General features: G+C 55.3%; 1 protein-coding gene across 4 annotated transcripts in view; it reads right to left on the bottom strand.

Annotated features, from left to right (window-relative positions):
* Positions 1–15,812, bottom strand: part of LIMK2 (LIM domain kinase 2) — a 51,540-nt gene that overhangs the window by 17,826 nt on the left and 17,902 nt on the right. Inside the window, exon 1 of one of the 4 annotated variants that reach the window (XM_036449676.2) lies at positions 5,569–5,979. The exons of 2 other annotated variants lie outside the window; for them this stretch is intronic. In XM_036449676.2, the coding sequence (XP_036305569.1) occupies positions 5,569–5,621 (53 nt within the window). In that variant the 5' untranslated portion in view covers positions 5,622–5,979. Of the gene's footprint in view, positions 1–5,568; positions 5,980–15,812 lie in introns of those variants that run through there. One more of the 4 variants, XM_036449681.2, reaches the window with a different exon arrangement.

Below are 15,812 nucleotides of genomic sequence, written 5' to 3'. Positions count from 1 at the left end.
GGGTACCCTCTTTCTTTACTAGATTGTGAGCTCCGTGAAGAGGGGAACAGTGTCCCATTTTATGTTGGTCGACTCAGCACCCAGCAAAGGGCTTGAGACAGTCAGGAAGCCCTTAGCAGATGTGTTTATGCTGGAAACGGTGGGAGTGGCGAGACCCATCGTCGGTCCAGGTGGGGACACAACAGCTCTGTGGCTCCTGGTCACCAGGTCCTGCCCGTCTCTTGGCTTCCCCGGAGAAAAGCCAGCGCAGACGTATTTGCGCCCAACTGCACGCCCAGGCCCTGTGACGTCCCTGTAATGGCATGTGTGCTGCAGGGCACGGGAGCACCAGAACACGTCCTCCTTGCCATTGCCAATATCCTGCTTTTGTTTGCTGCGAATGCCCCGGCCAGGCCCAGGAGAGGGAGCAGCGAGAGGAGCGAGTGCGGGCACGCCGGGGAGAGACATGCCAGCCTGCTGGGGAGGAACACCTGGCGGGAGAGCGACACCACCGAGGCACACATCTGGGGCAAGGAATGCCCCTGGGAGGTGCCGCCAGTGGCGTGGCCGACGTGGGTGCCACAGGTGTCTCTGGAGAGCAGGGAGGTGACCGGCTGGCAGGAGGGCTGTGGGTCCCCGGGCTGTTTCGCTGCTGAACACAATGGCTCCTTGGCCCCTGGCGGAGCTGCCATTGTAGACTGGCAGTCCTAGCTGAGATGATTCACAACGGCTCCTGCTACCTGTGAGTGCCAGCCATCTTTCAGGCCCTCTAGGAGGTGCCTTACCCATGTACTCAGATGATCTCTAATCCTGACCGCACCCTGCGAGGAGAGAGGATTATCCCTGTGTCTCAGACGGGAAGACTGAAAAACACCCAGGTCACTTCTGCAGGCCCCCCAATACTTGTTGAAGCTGGAGTCTGGACCTCTGTGCTGGCTACGAGGCCGTGTCCATGGGACTGCGTCACCCCATGAGGCTGCGTGGCTACCGGGCAGGGTCCCCGGCTTGGTGCCCGTGCAAGTAAGAGGCCGCAGCCCTGAGAGCTCCAGTCCCTCCGGGGTTCACACTTCCTGAGGCTTTTCCTGGAGCCCAAGTGCTCATATGGCACGACGCTCCTCCTTCCCTCAGTCTGCAGCATTATGCTCCCCAGCAGGCTCTGCCCCTTTAAGAAAAGAACCCAAAACACACTCTGGAAATGCAAGGTGCTCCTCGAAGGAAAAAAAAAATAAAAAAATCCCACCTCAGATTCTCAGAACCCGCGGCCACAATGTGCTCTTCCCAAAGCCAAGGTGTGTGTGTGTTTTCCCCCAGCTTTCAATTTTCGAAAGTTTCAAGAGAAAGTTAAAATCTGCCCTCGCTGCAGGCCCCAGGGCATCCAGCTTGGAGGGGGGGGGGGGTACCTGCAGCCTGGGCCAGGCCTCGGTCACCGCACGCTTCTGAGCAGCCAGAGTGAAAGGGTGGAAGCCCTCCGGCCGGGGAGGGCACCCAGAGGCCCCCACGCACGGAGGACGACCTCGGGGCGCCTCTGCCAAAGCACCACAGAGGCCTGGGCAGCCACCCAGCGAACCAGACCTGGCAGCCAGCTCAGTGGGCAGCTCAGATCCAAACCGAGGTATTTTGCATCAGCGGGAACTGATGCAAACCTCACAGATTTCAAAAAAAGATAACCGGTTCAGGTTCTCACAAACAGCTCTTAAGTTCCGCGGGCCCATGTACCCTCTTTGCCACTTACTAGGTGTCACCTAAAGCCGGTTACTTCATGACTGAGCCTCAGTTTCCTCCTCTGTACGCTGGGGACGGTAAAAATCTCATGAGAATTATGAGAATTAAAGTACACACATGATGTCTAACATGATGCCTGGCTCACAGCAGATACCCTGTAAGAGTTCATTTCTCTCCCACTCTCCTTTTTTTTGGGTTAATCCTCATCCAAGGATATTTTTTCCCATTGATTTTTAGAGAGAGTAGAAGGGAGGGAGGGAAAGGGGGAGAGAAACATGGATGTGAAAGAGAGACAGCTATTGGTTGCCTCCCTCACATGCCCCAACCAGGGCCGGGGATCAAACCTGCAACTCAAGTAGGTACCCTTGACCAGGAATTGAATCCATGACCCTTCCATGCACAGGGTGATGTTCTAACCACTTAATCACATGGCCAGGCCTTTCCTTCTTTTCTTGATTTTAGAGGGAGGGAGAGAAACACTGATCAGCTGCCTCTTGCACACCCTTACTATGGATCAAGCCCCCTGGCCAGGCTGGAGCCCTCTTTAATTTGAGAACACCAAGGGTGAACGAGACAGACCCCTTTTCCTCTCATGCCCAAGCAACAGGGACCTGCTTCTTGGCCCAGAACCAGATTTTTGTGAGTTGAGAAGATGCTAACATGAATTATTTATCCAGTCAATTAGAAAATCGATCGATTCTAATCAGTTCCTATCAATTAGGAAATAGTTACTGCGCATCTTGGATGTGCAAGACCAAACAGGCAAGTGACTGCGCTGGGAGGCGCCAAGGGAAATACGATAGACCCAGTCCTCACTCACAAGCAACGTACTCAGGCCAAATGTCTGCAGGTAAATTTTCACCCTCATGTGGTAATGGAACCAAACAGTCATCTTACGCTGGCTGTGCACAGGCTAGAGAACAAGCCCTCCCATGCCTCACATCCATGTATGTCTCCCTCCTTCCCTCCCTCCCTCCCCCACCCCCTCTCTCTGAAATCAAGGGGGGAAAATATCCTTGGGCCTGGCCAGTGTTGCTCAGTGGTTGAGCATTGACCAGGAGGTTAAGGTTCAATTCAGGTCAGGGTAATGCCTGGGTTGTGAGCTCGACCCTCAGTAGGGGGCATGTAGGCACAGCCAATCAATGATTCTCTCACATCAATGTTTCTCTCTCTCTCACCCTTTCTTCCTCTCTGAAATATATATATATACACCCTCTAAATATGTTGGACAAAAGTCACTCCTTAATTTACCTCTTTTGTAAATTCCAATTGAGGTGTGTTCTTAGTGGGATCCCCTGTGTCCCTGCACCTCACCCCTGACAGGAGTGGCACCGGCAGAGGAAGACGGTGCACGCGGCTGAGCACTACCTGCCCGGGGACAGAAATTACATTCCTCCTTCCCTGCTCCCTCTCCCCCTCCTTGAGGCTGTCACGCCTCATCATGTCTCCGTGGAATCTGGTTTCATCATTTTCCTTGCAGGCACAGCCTCAGAAGTCCTGCGGACGCTGTACTCCCCCAGAGGCCTGGGGTCAAGGACATTATTTGTTCCACAGAATCTGGCCAGGGTCATGGTCAGAAGCCTAGGGAGTGAGGGAGCCTCCCCAGGCTCTGCAAAAAAGAAAACGGAGGCCCAGGGAAGGGACAGGGACTTGGTCGGGGATCAGCCCTTGCGGACACCCTGTAATGAAGGGGGCTGGGGGCTGGGCAGTGACGTGGTGGCTGATAAGATTGATACCTGGGAGAGCGGAGGGTCTGGGTGGTCCCTCCTGTGGGGCACAGAGCCCAAAGTGCCGGCTGTCACTTTGGAAGTGGCTTCAGGAATGTGGCCTCTCATTTGGGGGAGGGGAGAGGGTCTCCAGGGAGCCAGTAAACCAGCCAGCACCCCCACCCCCAGCTGGGCAAACAGAGCTGGGAGAGGTGGGGGTTGTCAGGTTCCCTAGAGGGGCTGGCGCAGGACAGGACAAAGGACAGGAAGACCGGGGCAGCCTGGCCCTCAGAGGTCCAGGTTGGGAGTTCATTACCTGCTCTAGCGCCTGAGAAATGTGGTCCTATCCCCCGGAGATGACAAAGGGCCCGCAGCCTGGCTCCTAAGGGGACAACGCCCCCCTCAGGGTGCCTCTCCAGGATTCAGAGTAAAAGGGATTAATGAGAGTCCACTGGTAAAACCTGCCTCTAAGCTCAAGATCAATTCCCACCTGCTTTTGTTCTGATCCTCACCCGAGGTTATGTTTACTCTGGTTTTTAGAGAGAGTGGAAGAGAGAGAGGGAGAGACACCTCGATGGGTTGCTTCCTGCCAGACCCCTGACCGGGGCCAGAGCGGGGAGAAGCCTGCAACTTAGGTACGTGCCCTTGACCGGAATCAAACCCGGGACCCTTCCATCTGCGGGCCAACGCTCTATCCCCTGAGCCAAACCGGCCAGGGACCCATGTGCTCTTAAGAATCTCTGCATCCCTTTGATACCAGGCACCTCCGTGGCCTCTTTTTCCGTCCTCTCTGCTGGGAGAGGAAAGCAGACCTAGAGCACCCCTGGGGAGGTACCAGCCTTCAGCTGATGGGAAAAACGCAGGCAGACAAGACGGGAAGGCTGGCCAGAGAGACTCCACATGTTCACAGTGGACGCTGATTGCCTCATCGGAGAAACGGGGCTGCATCATGTCTTGCTTTGGGGCCATTGAGAGATCAAACAATAAAGTGCCTGTCAGGATGCCTGGTAGGGTCAGCACTGAGGACCAGTTCCCTGCCTCTCCCCCGCCTTCCCTGTATCCAGAGGCTTCCCATCACTTCGCCAGGGCCCAGCAGTTCCGTGAAACCACATGGTGTTCTGCTTTTCTGCCCAGAGCCCGGCCACCTGACTAGTATCCTAGCACCGAGGTCCGGGCATGAGGCTGGCTTGGGGAAGCCAGAAGGGAGAAGTGGCCCGGGACCACTGGTGAGGGGGAGGCAGCCCGGGGAACAACAGGCTGCTCCCAAAGTGAATGAAAACAAGCCCCACCCCGGCCAGGAATGACTCCATTCAAGGAGGGACCCCGAGGGCCACTAACCCTCCGCCCTCCGGGGAGTTTCTGTCGGAGGTGGGGCGGGTGGGAGAGCAGAGAAAGGCCGCTCTGAGGGGGTGAGAAAGTTTCTACTCCTCCCTCCAGGAGCTCCGCAGACAGGCCCCCCACCCCCCCAGGTACTCAGGCCCGAGACCGAGACCCGGGGCGTGCGCGGGGGCTGCCCTCGCAGCCCGGGAACATTCCAGAGCCAATTGTCCCCGTCTGGGAAGAACTTTCCCAGGCCTTTCCCTGGCAACTGTATTCACCTGGGAGCTCAGGAGCCCTTCAGGGCCAGAGGCAAACGTGCTTGCCATTGAGAATGCCTACTGTCTACCAGGCTGCCCACACCCAGATCCTGTCAGCTTCCACGGTTTTGGCAAAACCTGTCCGTCCTGCTTGTTGGGACAAATTCCTGGCAGGCAGCACAGCCTGCAGGTAACATACGCTCTGCTGCGGGAGGACAGCACCCGCCGGCCCGGGCTCTTCCCGGAAGCGGCAGCACCGGGCGCAGGCAGGCCGGCCGGCCGGCCGGCAGCATCTCCTGGCGGCCCTTCCAGGTGTGTCTGGGAGGATGGAGGCCCCGTCCCCCGCGAGGGGAGCTGCTTTCTGGGCAGATCCCTCCACCTCGCCGGCCGCCGCCGCCGCTGGGGCCAGCATAGATTCGACTGGCTTTTCTGCCCGACAGAACCGATGGCAGGAGGAGGAGCGAAATCTGAGCAGCAGATCCAGGGAGGACTCTGCCCTCCCTCCAGGACCAGGGGGGCGGGAGGCAGAAAAAGGAGATGGGGCGGGGGGGGGGGGGGGGTCGGGGACTCAGAGCCCAACTCACCGAAAGGGGTCCCGGGAGGTGAAGTAAGCCGAGATGGACAAGTAACTCCCCATCTTCTTCCCGCGCCAGCCAGACCGACAAGCTCCGCTGCACACCCGGCCGGGGGCGCCTCAGGCCGGCTGCAGGCGGCCACCATGACAGGCCCGGGGCTCCCGGCACCTCTGGGCTGCGGGCCGGCCGCCCGGCGCTCACCTCTCCCTCCGGAGCCGCTGAGGAGGTGTGAGGACGCCTGCCTCCTGCAGACTCCCCAAGGGGCTCATGGCAGGGACGGGGCCCCCTCCCCCGGTTCTCCGCGGCTCGGGCGGCCCCTCGGGGACTCGGGGAGGACCACCGCTCCGCGGAGGCTACACGCAGCCAGGCGATCCGGGGCCCGGCCGGTGACTAGCTAAGAAAGAGGCGCTGCTGTCAAGTTAGCCTTCCCCCCCCCCCTCGGCCCCACCCCTGCCGAGGGAGGGAGGGAGGGAGGAAGAGGAGGGGCTCCTCGCGGAACCGAGGTGTGTGGTTGGAGCAGCTATTAGGAAACAGACCTTGCAGGCAAGGGGTGGAGCCGGGCTGCAGGGAGGCTGCAGGCGGGCGCCGCTGCAGACAATAACCAGGGCCGGCGGAGCGTCCATCCCCGGGCTCGGGGGCAGGGCAGGGCAGGACGGAGGGTGCGCACACCGGCCCCCTGGTTTCCCCGGCCCGAGAAGCCGCCCAGAGGATGGCATCAGGGCTGGAAGGTGCAGAAAAAGCCCAGGATGCCAGTGCCAGGCCAAGCCACGCCCCCCAGAAGGGGGGTGGGGGCAGCTGGGCTCTCTGGCCAGAGAGACAGGTCCGGAGAGATGCCCTCTGGGTTCTGGTATGGCCTGGGTCCTGGCACTAGGCTCCCCATTCATCCCTCCCCTCCGCCTGGCCTGGGGACAGCTCCCAGAACGGCCAGCCGGCGCGGCAGCCGCTCCTCTTCGCGGAAGGGCTGCGCCCAGGATGAGGCAACGAGGCCCAGGGGAACTGGCACCTGACGTTGCTCCATGTGGCAACCCGCAGAAGCTCTCTCCAGTGTCTCTGAGGTGGCAGTGACCTCCACTGCAGAAAGAGGGAGCCGGTTCCCCAGGGCCAGAAAAGGCAGGCGGCGGCAGGGCTGGGGTTTACATGCAGGCCCGCATGACTCGGAGCCAGCGCCCTCTCTCCGCCCTTCTGCCAGGAGGAGAGAGCACAGGGACACAGCCTGTCATCTGTCCCCTCCGCATTCATTTGCTCCTTCCCAGAATGCCATCCGTCTTGGGCGGTCGTGGGCACTGGTGCTTTTTGGACTGGGTCCGCGGTGACCAGGCCTCTCAAACTGGGGATGATGGGCCTCGGTGCCTGAAGCCCCAGGGATGCCCAAGCCAGAGCCGCCCTGGAAAAGCCCTTTATCCCAGCCTACAGGCCTGAGAGGAAAGGCCGGCTGCCGGAGGAGACCAGGGCGCGGCCAGACCTCACGGTGGAACCTGAGGGAGTGACACCGGCTCTCTCCCACCGGCGCGGACTCCTCTCCTCCCCCGGAGTCACCCTGTCACCGGGGCGGGAACGTCTGTGGCAGAGGTGGGGACTTTTCCCATTCCCTCTACTGATTGGGCCCAGGGGCAACAATGAATGTGATCAGGTAGTGTTTGCACCTGTTGTAAGCTACCGCTTACTGAGCTGTGTCCTAGTCTCTGCATCTATTTCTTAAAATATTTTTATGGTGGTAAATACACACACACCACACACACATATGATGTCACATTTGGCATTATAACCATTTTTCATGTACAACCTAGTGGCATCAGTGACGTTCATAATATGGCGCAACAATCACCACTATTGCCAAACCATTTCCACCACAATAATCTGTTATATTTTAAAGCGCACCTGTCCTTTGACCCTCCTGGGCAACTCCTCTGCCCTCTTCCAGCCCAGCCCCTCGCCTGTCAGCTCTCTGGTCCATCACCGTTGTTTTTGTCTGAACTCTGGCTGAGGCAGCCGGTTCCCAGAGGGTTCGCAGGACTCGGGGCCAGTGGCTTCAGGGTCCACAGTCTCCCTTGAGTCTGGCCCACGTTGGTTCTGCAGGGCCCTGGGGGTCACGCTGGTGGCAGTCACAGGGCTGTGTGTGAGGTATGGGTAGGTGGGTGGCAGGCACAGTCGGAGGGGAACAGGCTCGAATAGGGCACAGTCCCAAGAGGGAGGAAAAAACAACAACAAAACAAAAAACAGGCCAAGGAGCAACTATGAAGGGACTTGAACCCTCAATCTTCTGATTTGGCATCAGACGCCTCATCTATTAGGCCCCGAGGACCCTCCCCGCCAAAGACAACTGCATAAGCTTGTCCAGGACTGCATCTGCTAATAGGTAAGTTGTCAATAATGGGCCAGGTGTTATTATTATCCCCATTTAAGAGACGGGGAAACTGAGGTTCTGAAGGTTATGTCACTGGCCTGAAGACAAACTCCTGGTAAGCGGTGAAGCTGGGCTTCACACCTAGTAAGTGCGATTCCAGAACAGGGGTCAGGACACTTTTCCTCTCTAACGGGCCAGAGAGCAGACATTTTGGGCTTTGCAGGCCTACACCAATACAGACCCTGGCACGGCTACTCAACAGTCACTGCGGCACAAAGGTGGCCACACACAAAGCATAAACAGGTGGATGTGTCCCAATAAAACTTTATTTGTGGACACTGACATCTGAACTTCATGTGCTATGATGTATTCTTTTGCAAGTCTCCCCTCAACCCCGCCCCAACCATTTAAAAATGTGAAAATCACAGGATGTACAAAAAGGCAGCTAGCCAGTTTTGCCAATCTCTGCTCCAGAGCCAGTGCACTCAGCCACTCTGTTTCCTGTCTCTGATAGCAAGGACCAGTTTGGGCTTCTGTGCCGGACCCAGCCCCCTCCACCTGCTGTCACACAGACATCACCCTGCAGCTGCAGAGGCAGCGGGAAGTGCTCCCCCACTGCTCACAGCGCTCACACACGGATGGTAACCTGCCCTGTCAGCAGGGCGGAGACTCCCCTTCTCAGAGGAAGGCGTGAAGCTCGGAGAGTTGAAACCGCTTGCCTGAGACCACCCAGCTGTGAGCGTGAGAGGGGAAGCCGGGATTCGAACCCGGGCTATCATATTGAACTCGACCGTTGCTAGGCTGGAGCCCAGCCTGGGCCCAGAGCCAGACTGTCTGGGTTTGAGTACGACAATGCACCGCACGTAAGCCCTTGGCACACAGTCTGGAACGCATTAAGGGCTGATAAATGCTCGCTGCTAATATCATTAAGACCATTGTTACCGCCGCTATGGGCTAGCCCTAGCGTGGCCTTCAGCAAGCCGCTGCCTCTGTCTGGGCCGGGGCTGGGTCTCTAAATAGCTTCCAGCTTCAGCGTTTCTCAGCCCTCTGGGGTTACGGAGGGCTCCCGTTTTCCTTGTGTCTGAAGTTGAGTTCAGACTCCTCGAGCTTGCCCTGAGGGGTTCAAGATCCTGGCCTGGGGGCCACGCACGAGAAGAGGTGGGGCAGCGTGCAGGACACACACACACACACACACACACACACACACACACACACGACACAGAGCCCAGGACGCTGAGAGGGCTGCACAGCTGGAGAGCTGAGAGCTTTCTTTCTCCAGCCGCAGAGCTAACTATTTCTCACCGAAAACCCCGTTGCGTTCCCCTGTAATCCTATCAGGCAAGACGGGGGGCCCCAAATTAAGTCTGGAACTAGCAAATTGTCTCCTGATTGCACCCTCTGATTTCCCATCTGATGAACAGAATGCGGATGGGAGAAAACGCAAGCCACAGAGAGGCAGGGGCCGGGGAGCCGTGAGCATAACTCCTCCTGACATTTCACACAGCTCTGCGCTCCAGCGGTGGCGGGCAGTGAGTCGGTGTCTAGGAATGCGAGCGGGAGGCTGCAGGCGCTCTCTGCTCCCCCCACGCCCCTCACAAAGGACTCGGTGGGTGGGTGGGTGGGTAACCAGTGAGAGGTCGTCTCAAGGCCACAGAAACTGCCTCCCCCAAAGAGGGGCAGCCCCGCCTCTTACGTTCGGAGCTGAAGCAGAAGCCCCTCCTACGGGGGACCCATTTGCCCCCCGGAAATCCAGGCTTCAGGAGGAACCCCGGAAGGACGGGTCGCCAGACGTGACAAGCGGCTGGCCATTCATACCCCAGTGTGTTATCCACTGAGCCAAACCGGCTAGGGCAAGGCTTTAGACTTGGCCGATTTTAGACTTCAGAATGACATTTACAGACAGAAGTCTTATTCCATGCTTCCCCCCCCTTCAAACGAAAAGCTCTTGTCTGGGAGACTACAGAGCAAAGCGATGCGATGATGCACACTGGAAGGGCTTGACCCAAGTGTCCAGAGAGAAAGGTCACTCGCCAGCAAACACTGAGAACCACCTGTTCTAGGTACTCCGCTAAGCCCTGGGATACAAAGACCAACCAGATATGGGGCTCCAGACTTAAAAGAAGGTCATACTCTAAGAGTGACAGGGCTGTCACTGAGGCCTGAGGAAAATGACAAAGACGAAGGAAAAGGTCTCCTCTGATTGGCTGGGGAGAGGTGAGGGGGGCTTTGGGGAGGCTCCTCCCCATGAGGAGGTAGTGTATCACTCTAAATGATGATCGCCAGGGAGACAAAAGCATTTCAACCTGAAGGCACCACATGTACAAACGCAACAAGCCATAACCGAGTATGGCCCGTAAGCTCCAGTGCAGGAGCAACCAGAGAGGAGGCTGGGATGGTGGAGGAGAGCAGGGGCCGAGCACCCAGGTGAAGGTCTGACGGGCCAAAGAGCCGCCTAGGCGCAGTGAAAAGTCATCAGAGGTGATTACATGAGCAGAGGTTCCCAACGAGCAGGAGGCTAAACCTGAAACACCAGAGAGCGCTGGTCTTTAGTTGCTGGTTTGATTCTCTCGAGTCCACCTTCGGCCGTGTAGATGGCCACGTGACCGGTCTGCTGGCCAACGAGTGATCCTACCAGCAGACGATGGCTTCATCCTCAGGCCACATCTCTACCGAGTTGGTCATTTTAATGGCTGAGATGTTTCTGCCCGGGATGTAAGCTCATAAGAACGAGATGGTAATCTCTTGTAGATAACCATCCGCTGTTGCTCTGTGATACTAACTTTAGAAAATGGAACAGCCAACATTCAATGCCAAAGGCCGTGTTTACACCGATGGTCTCCTGGCTGGACCGGGGGGAGAATGCCTTGGACACCTGAACAAATTTCCACGCCAAGGCCCGGAGAAGATGCTTAACAATCACCAACTCGCATACTGTTCAGCCCGGGGGAGCCATTTGGCTCCGCTAATAAAAGATGGCTAACCCTCATGGTGCCACTCTGTACACTCACCCCTCACAATAACACTAGGAACTAGGTGGTAGGTCAGAGAAGACCGGAAAATGCAACCTATCTTAAAACAGGTTGTCCTCTGTTTAATGAGGCAAGCCATTAAACCTTGTCTGGGCTCCCACAGATTCCTCTGTAAAGGGAAGGAGTTAGGTGAGCAAAAACATTCCACGCCGGTATGTCCATGCCGAAGGTAGCCACGAGGGAGGGGCTGTGGTTGGAGAAAGGCTGACTGGCTGACCACCCAGAGGTTAGCGTCATCTTGGACAATGACCCTCATCCAGGCCTCATTTTTGGCCCAACTGGTCCAGAAACAGGCCTTCGCAATACCCAGAGATGCAGGCATTCTAGATGCTTCTATGTAACCATCCATCCATCCCACGGTCCACTTACAAACGGTCACTTGAAATCAGAATACCCACATACCGTACACAGATCCTACCTCTGGACCTTTCCTGTCATCAAGAGCCCCAGGAAGCTGAGCTAAGCATGAGAAGGTCCCTCTGTGCGCATGGACTTGAAGGGAAACGAGAAGCCATGGAGAGACATTTCACGCTGGCAGGAGGGAGGCCAGCCAAGCCAGCCCTGCCTGTAACAAAGAACCCCTTTCTGGTAACCAAATCCAGACTCAGTCTCTGGACACACTACTATAGTTTTGCCTCACGGACTTTTCACTTTCTCTTTCACTGCTGGCCACTCAATATTCTACTGTATTTTTTAAAAACTAATTTTTAATGGGGGGAAAAAATCATTACTTCTTTAGATGCATAACAATCACCAATTTGCATATTGTTCAGCCCGGGGAGCCATTTGGCTCCGCTAATAAAGGATGGCTAACACTCCTGAGTGTCACTCTGTACATTTACCCCTCGCGATAACACTAGGAACCAGCAGTAGGTCAGTATCTCCATTTCACAGATGATAAATTAAGCACAGAGAGGGTGAGTAACTTGCCCAAGATGCATAGCTAGTAAGTGGCAGAGCCAGGATTTGAACCAACATAGAGTCTGTGCTCTCACCTACCACACATGACACACACTCTCCTAACGTGGGTATCTAACTCGTTCAGCCCCAGAGGACAAACTTCCATTTCCAATTTCTTGTGGAATCACCAACCTCCCCACCCCTCTCCACCGTAAAGCACACACAGGTAAAAGACACTTTGTAAGAATCCCATTCCTTCCACTCTCTACCTAATGGGCATCTTTAGCTAATGCCATCCTTCAAAGATTTCTAAAATTAAAAATTAAAAATTAAAATAAAAACACTTACTCTTAGCAATGAGATTTGTCACGTTTCAGAGCAATTCACAATTAGATTGGGCTATAGTAGCTGACCTCATTCTTCCTTCTACTGCCTCTCTCTCTCTGTCCGGGGTTGGTTCTTGTCTGGATTGTACCTGTAGGGAAGTGCCGCTGGCCAGGACTCCTGGGTCAGACTTTCTGACTCCTCTGGGGACAGGAGACACATCTTTATAACTTCTCACCTCAACGCTCACAGGCAATTTTCCAAAATAGCCCAATGCCGGGAACCGATTCCTCCCTGCCGTTTACAGTAACTGGCCCGTGGTGACTGCAAAAGAGAGGGCCATGGGGGAGGGCGAGGGCCAGGGCAGGGAAAGGCCTCTCTTACATCATAGCCCTTGGCCACCCTGGCAACTCTCCGACCACGTGCTCAGCGGTGGCACAATGAGGGCAGAAATCCCCTGGTCCCTGACCACGGTGCGCCTGCAGAATCTTCTAAGTCTCAGGATGGCATTAAGATGATCAAATAAACGTGAAACTGAAACAGTAAAAAGCAGCTTCAAAGGGAGGCTTCTTATGAAGGCGTAGGACAGGGACCATGACGTCTTAGTCTGTAACTATTTCCCGGAGATATCCAGGTAACCATCTGGAGAATGGGCAGGAGTTCATTAGGCCGGAGAGGGGAGGGAGCATTCCTAGCAGAGGGAACGCAGGAACAAAGGCAGGAACAAAGGTCATGTCCGAGGGGAGAAGGGTGCGTGCTAGACCCTGTGAAGAAGAGCAGTGAGGCTGACGCAGGGAGAGCAGGAGGCAGTGGGGAGAGGCCAGACCATAGTGGGGGGTGAGGGATTAGGTTGGAGGGGGGGTTGGGGGCTCTGGAGGTCACATGAAGGACTTTGGTCTTTACCCAAGAACGCTGAAAAGTTATGGAAGTGTGTGCTCAGATATTTCCTTTAAATATCTGGCCGATACCGCTTTGGCTCAGTGGATAGAGCATCGGCCTACAGACTGAAAGGTCCCAGGTTCAATTCCGGTCAAGGGCATGTACCTTGGCTGGGGGCACATCCCCAGTAGGGGGTGTGCAGGAGGCAGCTGATCAGTGTTTCTCTCTCATCAGTGTTTCTAGCTCTCTCTCTCTCTCTCTCTCTCTCTCTGTCCCTCTCCTTTCCTCTCTGTAAAAAGTCAATAAAATATATTTTAAAAAAAAAATCACTCACTCTGGCTACCTCTCTGTGGGGAATGGATTGGGGTGCAGAGTGACTGTGGACAGTTACAAGGCTATTTTGGTCCTATACGTAAGAGGATTGTAGCCTTATCAGGGGGTGGAAGGAGAAATGGAAAGAAGTGGACACACTCAAAAATATAATCTGGAGACAAAACGGACAGGCGTGGATGTGGAGAATGAGAGGAAAGGGATCAGAAAGACTCCCAGGACCTGGCTCGGATGGTGAGTGGATGTTGGTACATCCATTCAATGGGACAGGTGGCAGGGAGAGGAGCCGCTGTGCGAGGAAGACGGAAAGTCTAGCTGGGTCTGAGATGCCTGCAAGACACTCACCTGGGCATGTGGAGAATGACAGGAAAAACAGGCCTAGAGATCAGTGGAAAGGTTTGGACAGAAGAGACTAATTTTGGGCTTTATCAGTGTGTGGAGGACAACAGACGCCTGGAGAAATGGCAGCATTTCACAGCTAGATAGAGGAGGATAAGCAAACTGGAATGACCAGAGAAGTCGGGGGAAACCAGGAGAATGTGGAATGATATGAAAGTCAAGAAAAGAGACTGTGTCAAGAGTGACGAAGAGCCCTGGCCGGTAGCTCAGTGGTTAGAGCCTCGGCCTGAGTACGGAGGATTCGTGGGTTTGATTACCATTCAAGGGCATGTACCTGGGCTGTAGATTCAATCTCCAGTCCCTGGCCTGGTCGGGGACACAGGGGGAAGACAACCAATCAATGTCTCTCTCTCACATCAATGTTCCCCCACATACACTTTCTCCCTCCCTTCCAGTCTCTCTAAAAATCATTGGTAAAACCTGGCCAGTGTGGGTCATTAGTTAAGCATCAACCCATGAACCTGGAGTTCACCCGTTCCATTCCCAGTCAGGTCACATGCCTGGATTGCGGGCTCAATCCCCAGTAGGGGGTGTGCAGGAGGCAGCTGATCAGTTTCTATCTCTCTGTCAATGAAACAAATATCCTTGGATGAAGATTAACAAAACAAGCAAAAAAAAAAAAAGAGCAACAAAGACACTAATAACAACTGCTAACATCTATTTAATCCTAACTATGGCCAGGCACTGATCAAATTCAATCCACATAACAACCTTTAAAAAAAAAATTATATATATATATATATTGATTTCAGGGAGGGAGAGAGAGATGGAAACATCAATGATAAGAGAGAATCACTGACTGGCTGCCTCCTGCATGCCCCCCACTGGGATTGAGCCCGCAACCCAGGCATATGCCCCTGACGGGAATCGAACCTGGGACCTTTCAGTCCACAGGCCGACGCTCTACCCACTGAGCCAAACCAGCTAGGGCATAACAACCTTTTAAGGTGAGAATTATTTCCCCTTTATAGTGAGGACACTGGCAAAGAAAGATTAACCAGCTGAGCTGACTCAAGGTCAGGTGGCTAAACGAAGCTGGATGGAAACTCAAGCAGCCTGAGTCCAAAGGCAGACTCACTTCAGCACCTCCAGTGCAGAGCGGGAGGTCTGAGAAGATGAACACTGAGAGTGGCCGGTGGATGGACCCAGGACTCTGTCTCCGGAACGTGACTGAGAGCACATTGCTTCAGGGAGGGACAGACGGTAGCCAGACTAGAGCCCACTCTCAGGAACGCTTCCCATTGTTACCCGGTTTTCTGTTTCTTTAAACTACGTTTTGATTTGAGAGAGAGAGGGAGGGAGAGGGAGAGCACTGAGGGCTGCCTCCTGCGTGCCCCTGCTGGGGATCAAGCCCGCAACCTGGGATGTGCTCTGCTTGGGAGTCGGACCGGTGACCTCTTGGTATGTGGGATGATGCCCAAACAGCTGAGCCGCACTGGCCAGGGCTGTTCCCTGCTTTTCAGCGGTCTGAGGGCGCCAGTTAGACCAGGCCAGTATGTCACCTCTGCATCCCCAGCAGCATTTGGTTTGGTGCCTTTGATACAGCAGACGGTGCTCAGACTTGTATGTGAGCGGCTGGTCGGCTTAAGGAGCACAGTGTTGCCAAGTGTGCTGCTAGCCCGTCTCATTGCGCCATTCTACTGCCTTCAGAGTGCTTTCCGCGCCATTACCTCCTTAGGCCTCACGCCTTCTCCCCAAGGGGGCATTTACCGGCACCGCAGCGGCACCGGAGCTGGCTCACGGTTACACAACCAGACTGGCTCAGCCAAGACTAAAATCCGGCTCTTGTGATTCTTTCCTGGGAGCCTCCGTGTAAAGAGGACCCTCTTGGGAGCTAGGGGGACCTGAGTTCAAATGTCAGCTCTGTGTGACCTGGGTAAGTTATACCACCTTCCTGGGGCTTCCCGATTTACTCTAAAATGGGATTGCAGGGTCATTGTGAGGACTGAATCGGATAACGTAAGTGAAACTCTCAATATGATGCTTAATAAATAGCCATCATCTATCCCTGGCCCCGCCCCTACCCCCCTTCACCTCTGCCCTGAATA

Source organism: Pipistrellus kuhlii, unplaced genomic scaffold (genome assembly GCF_014108245.1).
Source record: "Pipistrellus kuhlii isolate mPipKuh1 unplaced genomic scaffold, mPipKuh1.p scaffold_m20_p_20, whole genome shotgun sequence".
Lineage (NCBI taxonomy): Eukaryota > Metazoa > Chordata > Mammalia > Chiroptera > Vespertilionidae > Pipistrellus > Pipistrellus kuhlii.
Note: the sequence above shows the minus strand (reverse complement) of the source record. Positions and strands in the feature narration are given on the sequence as shown.